This window comes from Oncorhynchus keta, chromosome 1 (genome assembly GCF_023373465.1).
Source record: "Oncorhynchus keta strain PuntledgeMale-10-30-2019 chromosome 1, Oket_V2, whole genome shotgun sequence".
NCBI classification, from domain to species: Eukaryota; Metazoa; Chordata; class Actinopteri; order Salmoniformes; family Salmonidae; genus Oncorhynchus; species Oncorhynchus keta.
The window spans coordinates 83735096-83759634 of NC_068421.1; the positions used below are offsets into that span (position 1 = coordinate 83735096).

Here is a 24539-nt window from a genome sequence, read left to right on the forward strand (position 1 = left end):
TAAGACAGATAGGGATTGTCAGTGTATCTTCTGGAGAACAATCGTACACACACACACACACACACACACACACACACACACACACACACACACACACACACACACACACACACACACACACACACACACACACACACACACACACACACACACACACACACACACACACGCATCAAAGCTGGGATCGAGAGACTGAAAAACAGCTTCTATCTAAAGGCCATCAGACTGTTAAATAGCCATCACTAGCCGGCTTCTACTCGGTTACGTAATCCTGCACCTTAATAATATATGCCATTTAGCTGACGCTTTTATCCAAAGCGACTTACAGTCATGTGTGCATACATTCTACGTATGGGTGGTCCCGGGAATCGAACCCACTACCCTGGCGTTACAAGCGCCATGCTCTACCAACTGAGCCACAGAAGGACCACCTTAGAGGCTGCTGCCCTATGTACATAGACTTGGAATCACTGGCTACTTTAATAATGGAACACCAGTCACTTTAATAATGATTAAATCATGTTTACATACTGCTTTACTCATCTCATATGTACTGTATATACTATATTCTATTCTATTGTATTTTGGTCAATTCCAATCCGACATTGCTCAATCTAATATTTATATATTTTACTATTAGATTAGTCTGTATTGTTGTGAGTTGTTAGATACTCTTGGAGCTAGAACCACAAGCATTTCACTACACCCGCAATAACATCTGCTAAATATGTGTATGTGACCAATAAAATGTGATTTGATTTGACACACGTCTCAAGAGAAAGGGCACATCATCCATGTTAGCTGCATCAGAAACAACTGAATCATGTAATAATGGCACCTCAAGCACTGCTTCAGTCCAGCCATATTACCAAAGCTGTTTGATTGCAAACACACACAATAAAGACATGCAAAGGTTAAGGAAAATCGTAATAAAGTAACAAGATAGTTTTGTATAAACTCAAAGATTTCTGCTGTTTTCCTTGGAATTAGACATCCCGGGCCAGGGAAGCTACAAGGAGAAAAAATAGAAAAGTTGAATGTCTCTCTCTACTCCCTCTCTCCACCATGATTACATCTAATATTAAACATTTGTAAGCCATTACTACAGGGTTGGTTAAGTAGCAGAAAAATCTACGAAAAGGTATGTTTTTTCTCTCTGAGAGAATCTTTAAAATATGACTCTTAAAATTGCAACCATGCACAGCAAAACTCATCTAATTCTAATGGGAGGGGAGATGGAGGTCTGGATTATGGTCTCTTTTGAAGAGTCCCGGTTCTCTGTGGATGGATGTACACACGGGCACACACACACACACAGAATGACTGAGGTCTCTGTTAAAAGGCTGACACGACCTCTGATGATGTTGTCTCAAAGCAACTTCAACAGAAAGGAAATGAAAAGAAAATTATTCTCTCTCCTTCTCTCTCAAACCTGGCTGCCATCTACTCTCTTTCTCTTCAGATGACTATAATCACTGTATTTGTCCAACCGTCTGTCTGACTGGAAATGTGTTAGCACTTTGTGCTCCTTACTGTCACTGGCAATAGATGTACTGTAGTTTCTGCCCCCACCCTCATTTTGGACTGATAAGGTGACATCATCACTAATGGCAGACAAAATAAAAGTGACCTCACTCTCCCCCTCCCTCTCTCTTTAGAGCTCAACTATGTAGTACCCTGGCCTACTCCACCCCACTATGAAGTAAGTGCATCTTGACTGAGGGGTAGGCATTATGCAGCACCCCTCTGTTACTCTAGAGACATTTACATTTTAGTCATTTAGGAGACACTCTTATCCATAGCAACTTAGTGAGTGCGTCATTGTTTTTCTTTTCATACTGGTCCACCACGGGCTTCTAACCCACAACCTTGGCATTGCAAGCACCATGCTCCACCAACTAAGCCACACGGGACCAAAGAAACAAAAGAAAAAGGAATAACAAACACTTTTCTCTTCCCTCCATTCCAATGTAAGAGGGCTGTAGGGGAGGAGGAGCAGGGAGGCAGGAAGGAGGAGGTCCACTGTGTCTGGGTGGTCCCTCGCTTGCATTTTCTCAATCTGTCAGCCTTCCAATGACAGTTGTGTTTCTGAGTGACAGGCTAACATGCTTGATGGTGTGAAAATGTCAGAAGATCAGCCGGTATTATCCTTCTCCCTAGTGCCCACACTGCAGATCATTAGGGACATGGGGGTAAGAGGGGGTGGAGGGGGTTTAGGGTCAGGATGTGGGGATGTGGGGATGAGCAGGAAGAGAAAGGAAATGAAGATGGTTACAATTAGAGGGATAATGTTCCTGTGTTTGTTTGGTTTGTCTTAAGTGGTTACGGTTGATAGCTTAGATTTAATCTAATTTAACCTGGTAAAGTAACTGATAGAAAACAACATATAGTATCGTCTCTTGGCCCAGAAAATGTAGATAATGTTCAATGTAAGCCGTATGAGCCGGTTTCCCAGACACAGATTTAACCTAGTCCTGGACTAAAAAGCACTTTTCCATTCAGCATGTATTTTAGTGCAGGGCCAGGATTAATCTGTGTCCAGGAAAGCGGATCTAAATGTTCAGGATACACACATAGAACAAGAGAACTGCACCCACATATTATTTGTGTTGGTACCTTAACCAGATTGTTTTTCTTTTGAGGTTTGTGTCACATAAACAACGTCTGAGAGTTATTACTTTGTAAAACAAGTGCGTCTCTGGTATAATTTGTCATGCCCTGCGTAGTAAATAAACGGAAAACCCGGCACGGTTCATTTTCCCAGATGTTGCTTCTTAAGGTGGGGAAAGTGTGGAAGTTTGAAAAGGGAGAGTGTTTTGCCTTGTTGCTTCAGAGCAAATGGCTATTCATTTCTGTTCTATGTGAGACCTATGCCAGAGAGTAAGCTGAGGAAACATGTTAATTTGATGTTGTGTTATATTTGTACAGAAAATGTGCTCCCTTTCTTTTCTCTCTCTCTCCTTCCCTGCCTCCCTCTCTTGCACTAAACTGGACCACAGAAACCTTCTCTCACTCTAAACTGGACCACAGAAACCTTCTCTCACTCTAAACTGGACCACAGAAACTTCCCTCTCAACTGGACCATAGAAACTTCCCTCCCTTGCTCTAAACTGGACCACAGAAACTTCCCTCTCAACTGGACCATAGAAACTTCCCTCCCTCGCTCTAAACTGGACCACAGAAACCTTCTCTCACTCTAAACTGGACCACAGAAACTTCCCTCTCAACTGGACCATAGAAACTTCCCTCCCTCGCTCTAAACTGGACCACAGAAACATCCATCTCTCGCTCTGAACTGGACCACAGAAACCTCCCTCCCTTGCTCTAAACTGGACCACAGAAACCTCCCTCCCTTGCTCTAAACTGGACCACAGAACCCTTCTCTCGCTCTAAACTGGACCACAGAAACCTTCTCTAACTCTAAACTGGACTACAGAAACCTCCCTCTCTTGCTCTAAACTGGACCACAGAAACATCCCTCTTAACTGAACCATAGAAACTTCCCTCCCTCGCTCTAAACTGGACCACAGAAACCTCCCTCTCTTGCTCTAAACTGGACCACAGAAACCTCCCTCCCTTGCTCTAAACTGGACCACAGAAACCTCCCTCCCTTGCTCTAAACTGGACCACAGAAACCTCCCTCCCTTGCTCTAAACTGGACCACAGAAACCTTCTCTCGCTCTAAACTGGACCACAGAAACCTTCTCTAACTCTAAACTGGACCACAGAAACCTCCCTCTCTTGCTCTAAACTGGACCACAGAAACATCCCTCTTAACTGAACCATAGAAACTTCCCTCCCTCGCTCTAAACTGGACCACAGAAACCTCCCTCTCTTGCTCTAAACTGGACCACAGAAACATCCCTCTTAACTGAACCATAGAAACATCCTCCCCTCGCTCTAAACTGGACCACAGAAACTTCCCTCCCTTGCTCTAAACTGGACCACAGAAACTTCCCTCCCTTGCTCTAAACTGGACCACAGAAACTTCCCTCCCTTGCTCTAAACTGGACCACAGAAACTTCCCCCCCTCGCTCTAAACTGGACCACAGAAACTTCCCCCCCTCGCTCTAAACTGGACCACAGAAACATCCCCCCCTCGCTCTAAACTGGACCACAGAAACTTCCCTCCCTTGCTCTAAACTGGACCACAGAAACCTTCTCTAACTCTAAACTGGACCACAGAATCCTCCCTCTCTTGCTCTAAACTGGACCACAGAAACATCACTCTCTTGGTCTAAACTGGACCACAGAAACTTCCCTCCCTTGCTCTAAACTGGACTACAGAAACTTCCCTCCCTTGCTCTAAACTGGACCACAGAAACTTCCCTCCCTTGCTCTAAACTGGACCACAGAAACTTCCCTCCCTCGCTCTAAACTGGACCACAGAAACTTCCCTCCCTTGCTCTAAACTGGACCACAGAAACATCACTCTCTTGCTCTGGACTGGACCACAGAAATGCACTCTCTGGCAGTAGGACAAGAAGCCTCACAATGCTGTGGTTTCTCCAAGAGAATCTTGAGCAAGGACCAGAGGGAGAATGAGAGGAGAAGAAAGAAGAGAAGAAGAGAGTAGAAGAGAAAAAATACAAAATATATAGGTCTATGCATAATATCCAGCATCTGCAGTGCGGTCAGAAACATCCATTATGCTGAGCCTCTGAGCAGTTTTATATCCTAACAGATCATTGTGTGGATTCCTCACCTGACTTAAAACCAGTCTCAATAATGTCATTAACATGGTGGTCCTCTGTGGCCTATCTCAACCAACACAGAACTGTTCTGTACTGCAATCCCTATTCCTGGAGAGACAGTATATCTCCTCGCAGTTCAACATGACACCAGTATGGAAAGGATGAGAATAAAAGCTCAACAATCCTGACAGCGTTTAGTTATCCAGCTCATCTGCCTAAGAGATGTGAAATCTATATCAACAACGTTTTAAACACACTGGCTATTTAGGGAAGACCTGTTAATGTCATCAGCCCTCGAAATGTTCCACAGGTTTCACAGTACAATAGTTGTACAGTGCAAATGAGTTTAAAATGGTCTAAACAGATTTGAGTCAGATTTATAAGATGTAAAATTCATTTTCTGCAGATTATGTTTTAGTTTAATTTTCTAATTATAAATTATTATAATACATGACATCATACAATTATTTGAGTGAAAAATACTTTATAGGGGACAATATGCAGTTCAAATCAAATGTTATTAGTCACATGTCCTGAATACAACAGAGAAATACTTACTGACAAGCCCCTAACCAACAATGCGGTTTATAAAATACACATAACAATAAGAAATTAAAGTAACAAGTAATTAAAGAGTAGCAGTAAAATAACAATAACGAGACTATATACAGGGGGAACCGGTACAAAGTCAATGTGCGGGGGCACAGGTTAGTCGAGGGTGCTACAGTACATCCATTTTTGGCCTTATAAGTTCATATGTATCCATTGATTTTTGAAGAATATAACTTATAAATGCCTCATCAGCTTAGTTCAGCTGTTACACTCCATCAGAACCCAACATATAATCTAATAAAACATATATACAGTACCAGTCAAAAGTTTGGTCACACCGACTTCAATTGGCTCGACCAACCAGTGCTCCCGCACATTGGCTAACCGGGCTATCTGCATTGTGTCCCACCACCCGCCACCCCCTCTTTTCACGCTACTGCTACTCTCTGTTCATCATATATGCATAGTCACTTTAACCATATCTACATGTACATACTACCTCAATAAGCCTGACGAACAGGTGTCTGTATATAGCCTTGCAACTCTTTTCTCAAATGTCTTTTTACTGTTGTTTTATTTCTTTACTTACCTACACACACACACACACACACACACACACACACACACACACACGCACACATACTTTTTTTTCTCCGCACTATTGGTTAGAGCCTGTAAGTAAACAATTCACTCTAAGGTCTACTACACCTGCTGTATTCGGCGCACGTGACAAATAAACTTTGATTTGAATTGACACTGTCTGTGATTTATTTAGAATTCAAGGCACACTTAACCAGCATGGCTACCACAACATTCTGCAGTGATACACCATCCCATCTGATTTGCGCTTAGTGAGACTATTATTTGTTTTTCAACAGGACAATGACCCAACACACCTCCAGGCGGTGTAAGGGCTATTTGACCAAGAAGGAGAGTGATGGAGTGCTGCATCAGATGACCTGGCCTCCATAATCACCCACCTCAACCCAATTGAGATGGTTTGGGATGAGATGGACCGCAGAGTGAAGGAAAAGCAGCCAACAAGTGCTCAGCATATGTGGAAACTCCTTCAAGACTCCTTCAAGCATTTCAAGTGAAGCTGGTTAAGAGAATTTCAAGAGTGTGCAAAGCTGTCATCAAGGCAAAGGGTGGCTACTTTGAAGATTCTAAAATATAAAATAAATGTTGATTTGTTTAACACTTTTTTAGTTAATACATGATTCCATATGTGTTATTTCATAGTTTTGATGTCTTCACTATTATTCTCCAATGTAGAACAGTAAAATTAAAGAGAAAACATTGAATGAGTAGCTGTGTCCAAACTTTTGACTGGTACTGTATATACAGTATTTTCTGCACTTTCATATATCTCCTAGATATAGGACAGACATTTCAAAACATTATTTCTTATGATTCATTTCTTTACTGTCTTTTTCCCCCGTGCATTAATGTGTTATTAATGTGTTTTTTTGTCCTATTGTAGTAAAGGCCAACTGCAATATTTTTTATATATTTTTTAAATTATATATATATTTTTTATAGCTAAATGATCCATGGTATGATGTTTAGAAACAATTAGTTAGGTTACCTTTAGTTTCTTTGGTACAGGAACAATGGTGGACATCTTGAAAAAGCTTATAAGCATGTTTTACTAAAATGTTTATTAACTAAGTAACTGTAAAGAAACTCTGTATGGCCTCAAAAGATGCTTAAATGAAAATGTTGATATAATGGCATGTCAGTCCTTGCATCCATAATTCTATGAATTTGAGTGGTTGCATTTCTCCATCTCTCAGCTTTTTACCGAAACAGTGGCGGGATTTCCATTTGTTATTGTTTCAACTGCAGATTGCCGCTTTAATGGATAAAGAGAGAGAGGTTCAGAGAAAACCACAAGAAACATTGAGTTATACTTGATTTTATTGTACTCTGTGTTTTCTCCACTTCAGGACTTATTTAAGGCATTTTAGAATGATGGCTTTGTCAGCTGATGGTGTTATTCTATGTTCCAAGGGACCGGTTCCTCCTGCAGAGTAATCTACGGACCGCTATAAAAACACAGTCGCCCTGCCAACCACAAAGAAAGTCATTTAGCCATCTAATAGCTCCAGACCAGAGCGGCTTAATGTAAGCCTTATTGTGATTACCTGACGTAATGACAGCCAATCTAAATACAACCTGGGAACCATTACCGGCACGGCCGAAATAGGGGTTGACGTTATGTGTCGCACCGTGTCGGAATCACAGGCCTGGGCCTCAACAATGCAGGTCCAGGACCAAACTGTCCACCCTACTATTCATCCCCCGATGGACCTCAAAGAGGAACCATTTAGAGTCGTTACATATCCCCCGTCACAGCCTGTACCTTTGGGGGGTGGGGTTAAGGTGAACCCCTTCTATGCTATAGAGATGCCCAACAAATAAAGGCCAGGGTTTAGTGGATTTGAGTCGTCAACATGAATGACATTGACATACATGACAGGTATGGGTGGAATAAGTCTATTTGTGCTCCCCAAAGCAATTTTCTTTTCCCCATGTCGAGAGAGAGAGAGAGAGAGAGATATCGCTCTTCTTAGGTGCACCTGATTTTGCTGCTTCTCAACAATTAACTAAATTTGAGACAATTTAGACACAGGACTCAGGAGACGGGATAATGACAAAAGGTGACGTCAATCCATAACCAGTAAATGAGGTTGGAAGAGGACAAGTTTCTCCCTTTCTCTTATGCTATACATCAATCTCTTCTCTTCTTAGAGCTGGAAGTTCTGGAACTGTATTGTCCCTCACTAGCTGGAAGTTCTGGAACTGTATTGTTCCCTCACTAGCTGGAAGTTCTGGAACTGTATTGTCCCTCACTAGCTGGAAGTTCTGGAACTGTATTGTCCCTCACTAGCTGGAAGTTCTGGAACTGTATTGTCCCGCACTAGCTGGAAGTTCTGGAACTGTATTGTCCCTCACGAGAAGTCTCTCTCTTGCTTAGCTTTCTGTCATCTGGCTAGAAGATCATCTTACACATCATTCAGTATAATGGTGACTCTCTGATTATCAAGTACATTTCACTGCAGAGAACAGGAAGAGTAGATTCAATTGGTCTTCTATTCCTCTTCAGGATCAGGACTGTCCCCCAAATGGCACCCTATTCCCTATGTGGTGCACTACTTTAGACCAGGGCCCATAAGGTGTCATTTGGGACGCAACCCAGGAATGTCTTTGGAAAGACTTCACCTTTTGGAAATACTCCCTCCCCCACTTCTCCCATATTGACTCTGGACAGAACCCATTCTGATCCATCCTGCACTTCTTGGCTTGTTTGATGACAGAGGATAGAATAACTTGCCATGTTCATATCCAGAACAGTGTCTCCGCTAAGAGGCCATCACCATTAATATCACTCCACCCACCCATTCCCGTCTCCCCTGGCCCAGTGAAGGGCTGGCTAGTTCTGGCTACCTCAATGCTTTCTCACACACTGTCTGCTGAGGGGTTATGGTCTAGGTCTACCAGAGTTAGTTCTCATCAGTTCAAATAGACACCCCTGGCCTGGTATGTATGGTGGGAAGTAGAGAGAAGATGAGAGAGAACAAACATTTAGAAGAATAGGAGAGGGGGATGAGATCAGAGAGATTATGGTAAGGGGGGAAATGTCTGTCTGATACCTTCCAGCCCAGAAGTCAATATAATCTTCTTCAGAGAGGCCCTAAGAGGCTTAGACCCACCTGATGTCAGGAGCTGTTTGTTTAACCTCTGCGTGTCTGCAGCACTTAGCACAGTAATGTTTTAACTCTACACATGCTACTCCGGTGTTTCCATAGTTGGATTGCCCCAAACCAGGCCCTCTGGCATCAAAATTGACTGTGTATGTCCCCAAGCTGGTTGACTGATCTCACCACCATAATCACATCCTAGCACTGATCTCAGCTGATTGGCTAGATCAGGCATGCTGGGAGAGATTGACATTGGTCACTGACTTCGGGTCTGTCTTAAATGTAGAATTCTACAGACAACAAAACTGACTGTTCATACTGCTTTTGTGTCTTCCCTAAGAAATTCTAATAAATGTATATTGAAATATATATTTATTTAACATCTCCCAAATAAATACACATGAGTGCGACAATATTTTGTAAGGAAGTTTTATTCATGGTGAATGGCAGTGTTACATTTTAAGCTTTTGTTTGGATGGCTTTATGGTACAAGTGAGGTGAGGTTGTTCTTCAGAGGCACACGTGGAACGGTTGATAGGACAGAGTTACCTGGAAGGGTGTGACAGGGCCTGATCAGGGCCAGCAGTCTACGTGATCACAGTGGGGGGGGGCAGGGCCAGCAGTCTACGTGATCACAGTGGGCCCGATGCGGCCGGTCTTCTCATGGAGCCCAGAGATCTTCAGCGCAATCTCCACCAGAGGTTTCAGCATGACCTAATGAAGCCAAACAGTCAACATTGCACTCCAGTCTCACTCGGTCATAGCCTCTTCCTATAACCCCACTGACATCTATGTTATAGTTACAGACTGAACACATAAGTCCAACTAGCCCTGGAACAAGCCAAGCTGAGCCACTACCATAATGCTTTCACCTATCCAATCCTTTTAGATTTGTAAGCAATAGAAATGGTCCTAAATTAATCTGTGCCATAGAAGGCCTCTTTATCCAAAATGATAGTTTTTTTCCACCACCATTCTGTCAGTTTGTCTTTCTCACGCCATCAGTCTGTACCTCCTGCCCAGACCACTCGGAATGATTTTATGAAGTGTCAACTCTGTGCTTTTCAACCTTTTTTCTCTCCCATGGCCTGATATCAACCATGACTCAAACTCTTAGCCAAACATTCCTTCTCCTTCAAGTCAACTAAGAATTCATAAAGGCACTGTTGTTGGACCCGTTGACCCAAAACAAGCTAGCTGCCAGGCTTGTGTGTGTGTGTGTGTGTGTGGTGGGTGTAGAAATACTTCATCTTCCATTGAATCATCATGACAAGTACAAGAGCTCCCCCACTGTGCCTCTAAAATTATCCTGTCACATCCAATCAGAGAAGAGCCCTGCTGCTCCTCAGCCCCCAGGTCTCACCTGTGCGTCGCCGTAGATTTTGGCGGAGTCCTTCTCATAGCTGTCTATGTAGAGCCTGACGGTCGCACCAGCGCTGCCTGTCCCACTGAGACGAAAGATGATCCTGGAGCCGTCGGAGAAGACTATCCTCAGACCCTGAGCGACACAGAGAGAGAGAGCGATAACTAAGGAGGAACTCAATATACTGGGAATATGGAGAAGAACTAATAATTATATGTGCCTCTAGTGATGCTTCAAGTCTATATTTGCAGGAAATGTGCTGGTCATATATCAACGTTCTATGAACTATTAATATCACAATAATATTGTCACAACTATCCATCACTCTTTATCATGTACTGACAGAATTGTATCCACCACACCCATGTCCCATGCTGGGATGCCTCTCTCTAGATGCCTTTTTGGCCCCGTCTCTCACCTGGTTCTTGGAGACGCTGCCGTCCACAGGGTCGGTGTAGGCAAAATTGTCAGAGACAGCCACCTCATAGCTCTTGTCTCCCGATGAAAACTTCTGGCCCACAAAGGACTTGTCAAACATTTTAGCCTCAAGCTCCTTGATCATGGTGTTGGCTTTGTCTGAGTCCACTTCTTCATAGTCATACCTGTTGTAGACGGGGCGGGGGTTAGGGTTACACCCGGTGTAGACGGGGCGGGGGTTAGGGTTACACCCGGTGTAGTCGGGGCGGGGGTTAGGGTTACACCCGGTGTAGTCGGGGCGGGGGTTAGGGTTACACCCGGTGTAGACGGGGCGGGGGTTAGGGTTACACCCGGTGTAGACGGGGCGGGGGTTAGGGTTACACCCGGTGTAGACGGGGCGGGGTTAGGGTTACACCCGGTGTAGACGGGGCTGGGGTTAGGGTTACACCTGATGTAGACGGGGCGGGGGTTAGGGTTACACCTGATGTAGACGGGCTGTATCACCGCCTGGGACAGCAACTGCTCCGCCCACAACCGTAAGGCTCTCCAGAGGGTAGTGAGGTCTGCACAACGCATCACCGGGGGCAAACTACCTGCCCTCCAGGACACCTACACCACCCGATGTCACAGGAAGGCCAAAAAGATCAAGGACAACAACCACTCGAGCCACTGCCTGTTCACCCCGCTATAATCCAGAAGGCGAGGTCAGTACAGGTTAGAGGTCAACCGATTAATCGGAATGGCCGATTAATTAGGGCTGATTTCAAGTTCTCATAACAAATCGGGAAAAAAAATCTAATTTTGGGCACCGATTTTTGTCAATATTTTTTTTTACACCTTTATTTCACAAGGCAAGTCAGTAAAGAAAAGTTAACAGTTAGGAACGGTGGGTTCCAATGTCAGCTCAGGGGATCCAATTTTGCAACCTTACAGTTAACTAGTCCACGCTATAACGACCTGCCTCTCTCTCGTTGCACTCCACAAGGAGACTCCATGTTACGCGAATGAAGTAAGCCAAGGTAAGTTGCTAGCTAGCAATAAACTTGTCTTATAAAAAAACAATCATAATCATTAGTTAACCACACATGGTTGATATTACTAGATATTATCTAGCTTGTCCTGCGTTGCATATAATCTGACTGAGCATACCAGCATACAAGTATCAAAGTATCCGACTGAGCGGTGGTAGGCAGAAGCGCGTTTTGCCAGCAGCTCTTCGTTGTGCGTCAAGCATTGCGCTGTTTATGACTTCAAGCCTATCAATTCCCGAGATTAGGCTGGTGTAACCGAAGTGAGAAGGCTAGCTAGTTAGCTCGCGCTAATAGCGTTTCAAACATCACTCGCTCTGAGCCTGTGGTTGTTCCCCTTGCTCTGCATGGGTAACGCTGCTTCGAGGGTGGCTGTTGTCGTTGTGTTCCTGGTTTGAGCCCAGGGAGGAGCGAGGAGAGGGACGGAAGCTATACTGTTACACTGGCAATACTAAAGTGACTATAAGAACATCCAATTGTCAAAGGTTAATGAAATACAAAATGGTAGAGGGAAATAGTCCTATAATTCCTATAATAACAACCTAAAACTTCATACCTGTGAATATTGAAGACTCATGTTAGAAGGAACCACCAGCTTTCATATGTTCTCATGTTCTGAGCAAGGAACTCAAACGTTAGCTTTCTTACATTGCACATATTGCCCTTTTACCTTCTTCTCCAACACTTTGTTTTTGCATTATTTAAAGCAAATTGAACATGTTTCATTATTTATTTGAGGCTAAATTGATTTTATTGATGTATTATATTAAGTTAAAATAAGTGTTCATTCATTATTGTTGTAATTGTCATTATTACAAATAAATAAAATTGGCTGATTAGTCGGTAGCGGCTTTTTTGGTCCTCCAATAATCAGTATCGGCGTTGAAAAATCATAATCGGTCGACCTTTAGTACAGGTGCATCAAAGCTGGGACTGAGAGACTGAAAACCGGCTTCTATCTCAAGGCCTTCAGACTGTTAAACAACCATCACTAACATTGAGTCTGTTGGCAGCAGCCACTCAATCTCTAGCCACTTTAATAATTGGATGCAATAAATGTATCACTTAAGCAATGCCACTTTATATAATGTTTACATACCCTACATTACTCATCTCATATGTATATACTGTACTCTACCATCTGCTGCATCTTTTTCAAATCAAATCAAATTTTATTTGTCACATACACATGGTTAGCAGATGTTATTGAGAGTGTAGCGAAATGCTTGTGCTTCTAGTTCCGACAATGCAGTGATAACCAACAAGTAATCTAACTAACAATTCCAAAACTACTGTCTTATACACAGTGTAAGGGGATAAAGAATATGTACATAAGGATATATGAATGAGTGATGGTACAGAGCAGCATACAGTAGATGGTATAGAGTACAGTATATACATATGAGATGAGTATGTAGACAAAGTGGCATAGTTAAAGTGGCTAGTGATACATGTATTACATAAGGATGCAGTCGATGATGTAGAGTAAAGTATATACGTATGCATATGAGATGAATAATGTAGGGTAAGTAACATTATATAAGGTAGCATTGTTTAAAGTGGCTAGTGATATATTTACATAATTTCCCATCAATTCCCATTATTAAAGTGGCTGGAGTTGGGTCATTGTCAATGACAGTGTGTTGGCAGCAGCCACTCAATGTTAGTGGTGGCTGTTTAACAGTCTGATGGCCTTGAGATAGAAGCTGTTTTTCAGTCTCTCGGTCCCAGCTTTGATGCACCTGTACTGACCTCGCCTTCTGGATGATAGCGGGGTGAACAGGCAGTGGTTCGGGTGGTTGATGTCCTTGATGATCTTTATGGCCTTCCTGTAACATCAGGTGGTGTAGGTGTCCTGGAGGGCAGGTAGTTTGCCCCCGGTGATGGGTTGTGCAGACCTCACTACCCTCTGGAGAGCCGTACGGTTGAGGGCGGAGCAGTTGCCGTACCAGGCGGTGATACAGCCCGCCAGGATGCTCTCGATTGTGCATCTGTAGAAGTTTGTGAGTGCTTTTGGTGACAAGCCAAATTTCTTCAGCCTCCTGAGGTTGAAGAGGCGCTGCTGCGCCTTTTTCACGACGCTGTCAGTGTGAGTGGACCAATTCAGTTTGTCTGCGATGTGTATGCCGAGGAACTTAAAACTTGCTACCCTTTCCACTACTGTTCCATCGATGTGGATAGGGGGGTGTTCCCTCTGCTGTTTCCTGAAGTCCACAATCATCTCCTTAGTTTTGTTGACGTTGAGTGCCGTCTGACCATCGCTCATCCATATATTTATATGTACATATTCTTATTCATTCCTTTACACTTGTGTATGAGGGAGTTGTTGTGAAATTGTTAGATTTTACTGCACGCTCAGAACTAGAAGCACAAGCATTACACTACACTCGCATTAACATCTACTAACCATGTGTATTTGACCAATCTGCTTTGATTTGACTGCACCACTGGAGGGCAGCAGAGTTCAACCACTAACCTGGTGAAGAAGTTCCTGCCAAATTTGTTCCAGTGGTCTTTCATGATCTCTTCCACACTCTGCTTCCTGTGGGCTAGGATGGACATCCAGGCCAGCACCGCCCACAAGCCGTCCTTCTCACGGATGTGATCAGAGCCTTTGGTAAACAATGAAGAGAGGAGGGGAAGATATGTACAAACACAATGCCTTGCCCAACTGACTGAAACCATGTACAGTGCCTTGCGAAAGTATTCGGCCCCCTTGAACTTTGCGACCTTTTGCCACATTTCAGGCTTCAAACAAAGATATAAAACTATTTTTTTGTGAAGAATCAACAACAAGTGGGACACAATCATGAAGTGGAACGACATTTATTGGATATTTCAAACTTTTTTAACAAATCAAAAACTGAAAAATTGGGTGTGCAAAATTATTCAGCCCCTTAAGTGCTGCGATTACAGCTGTAAGTCGCTTGGGGTATGTCTATCAGTTTTGCACATCGAGAGACTGAAATTTTTTCCCATTCCTCCTTGCAAAACAGCTCGAGCTCAGTGAGGTTGGATGGAGAGCATTTGTGAACAGCAGTTTTCAGTTCTTTCCACAGATTCTCGATTGGATTCAGGTCTGGACTTTGACATTCTAACACCTGGATATGTTTATTTTTGAACCATTCCATTGTAGATTTTGCTTTGGATCATTGTCTTGTTGGAAGACAAATCTCCGTCCCAGTCTCAGGTCTTTTGCAGACTCCATCAGGTTTTCTTCCAGAATGGTCCTGTATTTGGCTCCATCCATCTTCCCATCAATTTTAACCATCTTCCCTGTCCCTGCTGAAGAAAAGCAGGCCCAAACCATGATGCTGCCACCACCATGTTTGACAGTGGGGATGGTGTGTTCAAGGTGATGAGCTGTGTTGCTTTTACGCCAAACATAACGTTTTGCATTGTTGCCAAAAAGTTCAATTTTGGTTTCATCTGACCAGAGCACCTTCTTCCACATGTTTGGTGTGTCTCCCAGGTGGCTTGTGGCAAACTAAACAACACTTTTTATGGATATCTTTAAGAAATGGCTTTCTTCTTGCCACTCTTCCATAAAGGCCAGATTTGTGCAATATACGACTGATTGTTGTCCTATGGACAGAGTCTCCCACCTCAGCTGTAGATCTCTGCAGTTCATCCAGAGTGATCATGGGCCTCTTGGCTGCATCTCTGATCAGTCTTCTCCTTGTATGAGCTGAAAGTTTAGAGGGACGGCCAGGTCTTGGTAGATTTGCAGTGGTCTGATACTCCTTCCATTTCAATATTATCGCTTGCACAGTGCTCCTTGGCATGTTTAAAGCTTGGGAAATCTTTTTGTATCCAAATCCGGCTTTAAACTTCTTCACAACAGTATCTCGGACCTGCCGGTGTGTTCCTTGTTCTTCATGATGCTCTCTGCGCTTTTAACGGACCTCTGAGACTATCACAGTGCAGGTGCATTTATACGGAGACTTGATTACACACAGGTGGATTGTATTTATCATCATTAGTCATTTAGGTCAACATTGGATCATTCAGAGATCCTCACTGAACTTCTGGAGAGAGTTTGCTGCACTGAAAGTAAAGGGGCTGAATAATTTTGCACACCCAATTTTTCAGTTTTTGATTTGTTAAAAAAGTTTGAAATATCCAATAAATGTCGTTCCACTTCATGATTGTGTCCCACTTGTTGTTGATTCTTCACAAAAAAAATACAGTTTTATATCTTTATGTTTGAAGCCTGAAATGTGGCAAAAGGTCGCAAAGTTCAAGGGGGCCGAATACTTTCGCAAGGCACTGTAACACCACTGACTCTCTTTATCAAACTACTAGAGCTGATATAATGCATACAAAGCTACATTATGCTGTACAACTAGAATGCTGGTCTTTGGAGAAGAGAGCAATGCTCACTATGTAGGCTGCTAAGCTTAACAAAAATCATGCCATGTGGCTGGAGGCTGGTAATAACAAAGTTCATAACACAACTGACAATGTAAACATATGTGTGTGTTAATTTAGTGAATGTCTACCGTCTTTTGTTCTGCCATGGCCCTGGTCAGCTAACGTTAAGATCCCAGTCCTCCTAACTCCGAACTCACCTGTGCCGAAGCTCTCCTCTCCGCACAGAGACAGCTTGCCAGCGTCCATCAGGTTGCCAAAGAACTTCCAGCCAGTAGGAGTCTCATACAGATTCATCTTCAAGGCTTTAGCCACACTGAGGCACAGCGATAGGATATTCAAATGAACTATTTAGCTAACTCCGCCAGTTAAACATTAATGAGGAATCTGAAATGCTGATTAATGTGCACTGTCCCAGTAAAATAAATATCATAAACAAACTAAATTAAAAAGGTACAATCAAGAAGAAGCTAGGAATGGACTGCGTGGAGTGGACGTTAGGCTCACTTGTCCAGAGCTCCGCTGGTGGGCATGCTGCGGGCCAGACCTTTGACCCCAGTCTTCTGGAAGTAGGGGATGCAAGTGATGTTGGCTGCAATGATGGCCACAGAGTCAGAAGGGTTGACAAAGAAGCCATGCTTTCCAAGGACCATGTTACGATCCTGAGGAGAGGGTAGGAGTAGAGAGCAGAGGGTAGGAGAACAGAGGAGTGTTCAGCATCTGAACAGACTGCAGGAGATATAGAGGTTAGGATTGTGGGATGATTCAAGGACTGGTACTATGGACACGGGTCATGCATGGAATAGCCTCGATTCCAAGCTGCCTTCAGCCGAGTGATGAACGAGACCTGGAGCCTATATTTGAACTATGGGTGAGATGGGGATGAGATCGGGATGAAATCTTCAACTGGTTCCCCCGACTGTCAACTTACACCGTCACCATCAAAGGCGGCTCCGAGGTCGTAATCTCCCCCCTTCATGGCGTTGACCAGGTCAGAGGCGTAGGTCAGATTGGGGTCAGGGTGATGACCACCAAAGTCCTCCTTGGGGACACAGTTGAAGGCACCGTCGGCAGCAGCGCCCAACTCCTCACAGACAATCTTCTTCACGTAGGGTCCAACCACTGAAGGGGGTAAAGGTTATCATGAAGGGAGGCGTGGCTGTACAGGGCATTGCGTGGCTGTACAGGGCATTGCGTGGCTGTACAGGGCATTGCGTGGCTGTACAGGGCATTGCGTGGCTGTACAGGGCATTGCGTGGCTGTACAGGGCATTGCGTGGCTGTACAGGGCATTGCGTGGCTGTACAGGGCATTGCGTGGCTGTACAGGGCATTGCGTGGCTGTACAGGGCATTGCGTGGCTGTACAGGGCATTGTGTGGCTGTACAGGGCATTGCGTGGCTGTACAGAGCATTGTGTCTCTGCTGGGAATCTATCTGAAAACAGCATTGTTGAGAAATCAGACTATTGGACAATAAGTCACGCAGCACTGAAGGTACAAACATTACTGAGAGCAGGAATCTAATTCATTACATTTTAGTCAATTAGCAGACGCTCTTATCCAGAGTGACTTACAGGAACAATTAGGGTTAATTGCCTTGTTCAAGGGCACAGACAGATTGTTCACCTAGTCGGCTCTGGGATTCGATTACTGGCCCAACGCTTGTAATCGTCAGGCTACCTACCACCATCTCTACCTTGTAGCTAATGCTATAGCACAAACATGTAGACAAGGCATTACAAGCACACTGAGCATTGTCAATAGAGGGACCTGTGGTATCATACAGCAGTCAGCTGAGCAGATCAGTGATCTACAGTATATGTAGAGTACCTCCGTGCATGGCATCCAGACGGACTTTAATGTGACTGGCTCCAGACACAAGCTGTTTTAGGGCATTGAAGTCGAAGATTCCCCTCAGCATCTCAGCGTAGGACTCCACAGAGTCCACGATCTCCACTGTAGAGGACAAACAGCAGTTATAATAGTTAGTACATCTAATCTATCCTAAACTGGGTGGTTCGAGCCCTGAATGTTGATTGGCCGAAAGCCGTGGTATATCAGACCATACACCAGGTGTATGACAAAACATTGGTAACCAGTTTATAATAGCAAGAGGGCACCTCGGGGGTTTGTGGTATATGGCTAATATACCATTGCTAAGGGCTGTATACAGGCACTACGCATTGTACCTAAGAACAGCCCTTAGCTGTGGTATATTGGCCTTATACCACACCCTGTTGTGCCTTATTGCTTATGTAGCCTGTTTCTAGACTTAGGAGAAGACATACAACTAGAAGACATACACATACTTTACTGATTGCAATAATACACCTGAACTTGGGTGCCTTGCCCAAGGATTTGTACCAGTGAGCTTCTCCCAGGTTTGGTCTCCAAGCTAACCCATCCCTGTCAGTTGAGAATAATTCCTGCCCATCCTGCTGTACCTGTCAAGGGCTTGAATGTGTCCACCTCAAAGGTCTGCTTGCCGATCTTGGAGATGTCAACCTTGAGGTCGGGGCAGATGTGGTACTCTGTTAGGCTCTTGCTGATCTGGAATATTTTGTCTGTGAATCCCTCGGGCGCAGGACCTGGAGACAGACACATACAATAAGGAGAGGAGAATAAAGAAGAGGCTAGAGAAATATTATGTAAAACAGCCACGCTCCATCACTAGGCATCCTAAACCTTGTCATAAAATTACTGATTGGATTGTGTGCTTATTCTATCCTGAAACGTCCTCCATCTTCATTACAAAGGCAGGCTAAGTAAAGTTTAAATGTTACCCCATCGCTCCCTGGCCTTTCTCCCCCTATGGCTTTCCCCTTTTTCCCCCCCTTCCTTGCCTCCCTGGCCTTCCCCCTATGGCTTTCCCCTTCCTTGTCTCCCTCCTCTTCCCCATGTCTCCCTGGCCTTTCTCCCCCTATGGCTTTCCCCTTCCTTGTCTCCCTCCTCTTCCCCATGTCTCCCTGGCCTTTCTCCCCCTATGGCTTTCCCCTTCCTTGTCTCCCTCCTCTTCCCCATGTCTCCCTGGCCTTTCTCCCCCTATGGCGTTCCCCTTCCTTGCCTCCCTCCTCTTCCCCATGTCTCCCTGGCCTTTCTCCCCCTATGGCTTTCCCCTTCCTTGTCTCCCTCCTCTTCCCCATGTCTCCCTGGCCTTTCTCCCCCTATGGCTTTCCCCTTCCTTGTCTCCCTCCTCTTCCCCATGTCTCCCTGGCCTTTCTCCCCCTATGGCGTTCCCCTTCCTTGTCTCCCTCCTCTTCCCCATGTCTCCCTGGCCTTTCTCCCCCTATGGCTTTCCCCTTCCTTGTCTCCCTCCTCTTCCCCATGTCTCCCTGGCCTTTCTCCCCCTATGGCTTTCCCCTTTCTTGCCTCCCTCTTCCCCATGTCTCCCTGGCCTTTCTCCCCCTATGGCTTTCCCCTTCCTTGTCTCCCTCCTCTTCCCCATGTCTCCCTGGCCTTTCTCCCCTATGGCTTTCCCCTTTCTTGCCTCCCTCTTCCCCATGTCTCCCTGGCCTTTCTCCCCCTATGGCGTTCCCCTTCCTTGTCTCCCTCCTCTTCCCCATGTCTCCCTGGCCTTTCTCCCCCTATGGCGTTCCCCTTCCTTGTCTCCCTCCTCTTCCCCATGTCTCCCTGGCCTTTCTCCCCCTATGGCGTTCCCCTTCCTTGTCTCCCTCCTCTTCCCCATGTCTCCCTGGCCTTTCTCCCCCTATGGCTTTCCCCTTCCTTGTCTCCCTCCTCTTCCCCATGTCTCCCTGGCCTTTCTCCCCCTATGGCGTTCCCCTTTCTTGTCTCCCTCCTCTTCCCCATGTCTCCCTGGCCTTTCTCCCCCTATGGCGTTCCCCTTTCTTGTCTCCCTCCTCTTCCCCATGTCTCCCTGGCCTTTCTCCCCCTATGGCTTTCCCCTTCCTTGCCTCCATCCCTCCCTCTCCTGTCACTATTTCCAGTCTCTCTCCTCCCTTCTCCATTTATCCCCTTCCTGTCTTCAACCTCTTCAATTCATCTCTCTCCCTCTCCTCTCCCCCCTCCTGTCCCATCTCACCTCCGGAGGAGATGTTGTACTTGATGCCAAAGTCTCCTTTAGGGCCACCGGGGTTGTGGCTGGCCGTGAGGATGATTCCTCCCACGGCTTTGAGCTTGCGGATCACACAGGACACAGCGGGGGTGGACATGATGCCATTCTGACCAATGACCAGGTGGCCTATCTGCATGGAGACAGGAGAGAGAGGGAGGAAGGGATGGAGAGAACAATGGGTAAATTATCATTCTCCGATGTCATGTTTTATATATTAAACTGTAAGTCATATTACATTAACCTATCCAGTCGACACAGGTAAGGATGAAAATAGAAGAGGAGTGCACAGATTCAAAACAATTCGCCATTGGTGAGGTCAGGCTGCTATGTGGGCGCTAAACAAGCAGCTGAGTGACATGGGAGAGTATGGAGGGTAAACCATGTCTAGGGCAGGGTTTTCCTAAACCCCCCAGGTGCATGTTTAGTTTTTTGCCCTAGCACTAAAACAGCTGATTCAAATAACTAACTCACCATCAAGCTTTGATTATTTGAATCAGTTGTGTAGTGCTAGGGCAAAAACTAAAACATGCACCCAACAGGGGCCCCAGGACTGAGTTTGGGGGGGGGGCAGCCAACCAGTGCACAGCATATGTGGGAACTCCCTGGAAAAGCATTCCAGGCGAAGCTAGTTGAGAGAATGCCAAGAGTATGTCATTAAGGCAAAGGGTCGCTACTTCGAATAATCTCATATAAAATACATTTTGATTTGTTTAACACTCTTCTGGTTACTATATGATGCCATGTGTTATTTCATAGTTGATGTCTTCACTATTATTCTACAATGTAGAAAACAGTAAAAAGAAAAAACCCTTAAAGGAGTAGGCGTGTCCAAACGTTAGACTGGTACTGTAGGTCGCAAATAAAAGAAGCAATATGTTATACATCATGAATAAGATGAGAATAAGAAGAGTTCTGATGATCATGTTCCTTTTGTGCAGGATTATATGGGACAGATCATAGTGGCGCTATATGGTGTGATAATGACCTTGGTCTGTCTGAACATTGTGTTCAGCCCGGAGGTCAGTGTCGCGAGTGCTCATGTCATGCCTGGGCTCCGTGACAGAATACCACCACACCGACCTTTCCTCTTAAAGTTGCAGAGGGAATGAACAGAACCCGGCTGTGCCACTGACAGTCTCCTTATGAAACAAGCCCTCAATGCTGCACTTTTTCCAATTATTACAACCTTGCAGAGAACCGCTGTCTTTGTTCGTATACTAAACATGCATGGCAAGGAAGTGTCCACTGACTGTTTAGGCTACATAATGGGAAAGGAATGGTGGCGTTTTTCGTAAACGTGGGAAAGGGCACCAAGCCATCTCCACTCTGTGCACTTCATCAAAAGATCAGCAAGGTCAGTAAGCACAACTTTTATTTGGAAACTATCAGACCAGGGTTGAAATAACCTAAGGTAACAGGGCTTAAAAGAAACGCCAGAGCGGAGTTCCCACGTCCGGTTTTCAGCGAGAAGGGCGCAATTGTGGCCCGCTATTCAGGGCGCTCCTGCTAATGGGCCTTCCTGCAGCTACCCCTCATTATACTTAAGATTGGACTCCGGTACACAGACAGGAGGCGGGGAGGGCTCCAGTAAATTAGATGGAAGTAATGCACCATAACTTTGAATGCCAACTGCTGATAAACCCCACAGAAGAAGAAGCGGGGGTGACAACGGAAGCTAGCAAGGACAACGGTAGACAGCGTTCTTCACCCACAGCGTGTCGGACAATGCATTCCCACAGTTCTGTTAACGAAGGAGAGACCAGGTCAGCCCCCCATCTAGCATATGATAGCAACATTTGTAGAATTGCTGGAAATGTGTTTTGAATCTGCTAAATGTTCTCTCAGCCTCATGGCAAACTGTGAATAAAAACATGAGCTCAGCTATAAAACAACAAAACAAATGCACTATACCATGAAAAAAAAAAAGTGTGAAATTGTAGGAAATTAGCATTAAAATGGCGAAACTCTCAGCCTCATGACAAAATGTGTAGAATAGCATTATAAAACTGCACATTTCTCTGCACCATGGCAAAAATGTGTTATTGCAGTAAATTCGCTAATTTCGTATTTTTTTTTGTATCCTACAAAATTATTTAGGGTGGTGGGGCCCCAACTGTGGTAGTCCGACAATGGCAATAAGTTAAATGTCATTTTATTATAAAATGGAATTGCCATCTGTATCCAACATAAAATAACGTATCGGCATTGGCAACAATGTATCCGCCAAACTTCAAAAATGATGAAGCGCTACAATGTACCACTGATTGCGGCTAGCTGCTAATGGTATACGTGTTTGGGGGGGGCATGGTAGTTATTACTGACCCCATTAGCAGCGGCGATCTGGATGATCAACTTAATGGCATCTTTCATGAAAAACCTTCCATCGCCTCCCACTACGAGCAGTCCAGGCTGACGCTCCGCTGGTTCGATGCAAGAGATAATGCTTTGAATGAAGTTCTCCGCATAGTGCTCATTCGTTTGAAAGACTGTCACTCTTTTCCTCAGTCCACTCGTGCCAGGCTTCTGGTCGGGATAAGCCTTGGTTTTGACTACTGTGATTTTCGTCATTTTCCACAAAAGGTTGACAGCCCGTGTGATCCGCGTATTCGGTTGAGCCGAATGCACCGCACAGCTGCCACACGTACACACTCGCAAGCTCCCCCTTGGTTAGGTACTTCCCACCTCTAGATTTAAACGGACAGTACTGGACTGTGATTCAAGGCCTGGCACATAAACTAAACAATATTCAAAAGAAGTCTGATGCCACAATGTATTTGTGCCTCAAGCCAAGCATGGCATCATGGCAACATTAGGACCAAAATAAAACTGTAAGATGCAGTATCTAATGGTTTGGCTAATTTCAGTTTGTGACAAAACAAGCAAGTATAGTGTAGAGAGAATCATTGTACCATCTAAATCGCTGTTAAATATATTCTCTATAACCAATATTGTATTTTCAGATTTTTGAAGCTTGTGTAAAAAGCAAAAGCCAAAATTAAGAAATAACAAACAGAACAGATTTACCGCTTCTTATACCTGCTTTCAATGAGAATGACAGATCTATAACTCACACTTCTATGTGAATTTGGTCAGTCTCCCAAAAAGTTAGATATTGCCGCTTTAAATGAATAAACAACTTTTTTGTCTCAGATACAACGGTAGGCAACCCTAGTCTTGAAGTTAATGTTTTTTGATTTAACCGACATGGAAGACCAGGTGTGTTGAATTTAGGCAATCAGTGAATAGATCAATTAACTCAGTTGGTCAGGTGTCAAATCAAATGTGATTGGTCACATACACGTGTTTAGCAGATATTATTGCGGGTGTAGTGGAATCATTGTGCTTCGATCCAGGTGTTGTCCCAAGTTGGAACAAAATCCTGCAGTCCCTGTGGCACTCCAGGAACAGGGTTGGCTACCGCTGCCCTAGGACCATTCTGTTTTTTATTTTATATGTAACCTTTATTTAACCAGGCAAGTCAGTTAAGAACAAATTCTTATTTACAATGATGGCCTACACCGGCCAAACCCGGACGTGTGCACTGCCCTATGGGACTCCCAACCACAGCCAGATGTGATACAGCTTGGATTTGAACCAGGGATTGTAGTGACGCCTCTTGCACTGAGATGCAGTGCCTTAGACTGCTGTGCCACTCGTGTGTCTGTCTACAACACATGGGTTCATTGACACTGTAGGTTGTGTTTTCTCAATGAGGATTTTATTGATTCTGTACAGCACATATGTCAGAGTCAAGGCCCGCGGGCCACATCCGGCCCGCGAGAAGGTTTTTTACGGCCCCTGGGATGATCTTGATTTATTATTAGAACCGGCCCGCAGACCGCAGCAAGCCGGCAGCCCGCAGATCTTTTACACGCACCAATACTACATTTCCCACAATGCAACGGTGACGCACCGAGCAGTAGGCTGCTTCATTTCAATATTTATTGGCACAGCAGTTGTCAGCATCACAGTAAAATTAACTTTCAGATACCCATCAAAAATGGCAAAACGGAAGGTGGACACTGAGAACCGGGGTTTCAAACAAGGTGGGAGTCGGAGTATTTGTTCACGGAGGTAGCTGGAAAACCTGTGTGTCTTCTGTGTGGAGAAAGTGTGGCGGTACTGAAAGAGTATAATCTGAGACGACATTATGAAACGAAACACGCGGACAAAAACAAGAATATGGACATGGAACAAAGGCTACAAAAGGCAGAGGAATTAAAACGAGGCCTCAAATCTCGACAGGCTCTGTTCAAAAAAGCCAAATCACAAGGCCAGGCTGCTGTCAAGGCCAGTTTTATTTTGGCAGAAGAGATCGCTAAATCAGCCCGGCCATTTA

The 24539-nt window shown here is 44.7% G+C and overlaps 1 protein-coding gene across 5 annotated transcripts; it reads right to left on the minus strand.

Annotated features, from left to right (window-relative positions):
- Positions 1-9363: 9363 nt before the first annotated feature.
- LOC118393744 (phosphoglucomutase-1) lies at positions 9364-23414 on the minus strand. Of its 5 annotated transcripts, none has more exons than XM_052462526.1 (12): positions 23272-23414; positions 22523-22884; positions 20168-20330; positions 18573-18716; positions 17959-18084; positions 17061-17251; positions 16637-16791; positions 16330-16445; positions 14235-14370; positions 10732-10915; positions 10314-10448; positions 9364-9664 (listed from the first exon to the last, which is right to left on the minus strand). In XM_052462526.1, exons 2-12 carry the CDS (start codon positions 22766-22768, stop codon positions 9575-9577), a joined length of 1686 nt encoding a protein of 561 aa, XP_052318486.1. In that variant the 5' UTR covers positions 22769-22884; positions 23272-23414; the 3' UTR covers positions 9364-9574. The 5 variants fall into 5 exon arrangements, with proteins under 5 accessions (XP_052318486.1, XP_052318487.1, XP_052318488.1 ...); XM_052462527.1 differs by lacking the exon at positions 23272-23414 and adding an exon at positions 23237-23252; XM_052462528.1 differs by lacking the exon at positions 22523-22884 and having other exon boundaries at positions 23272-23406.
- Between the last annotated feature and the right edge of the window lie 1125 nt (positions 23415-24539).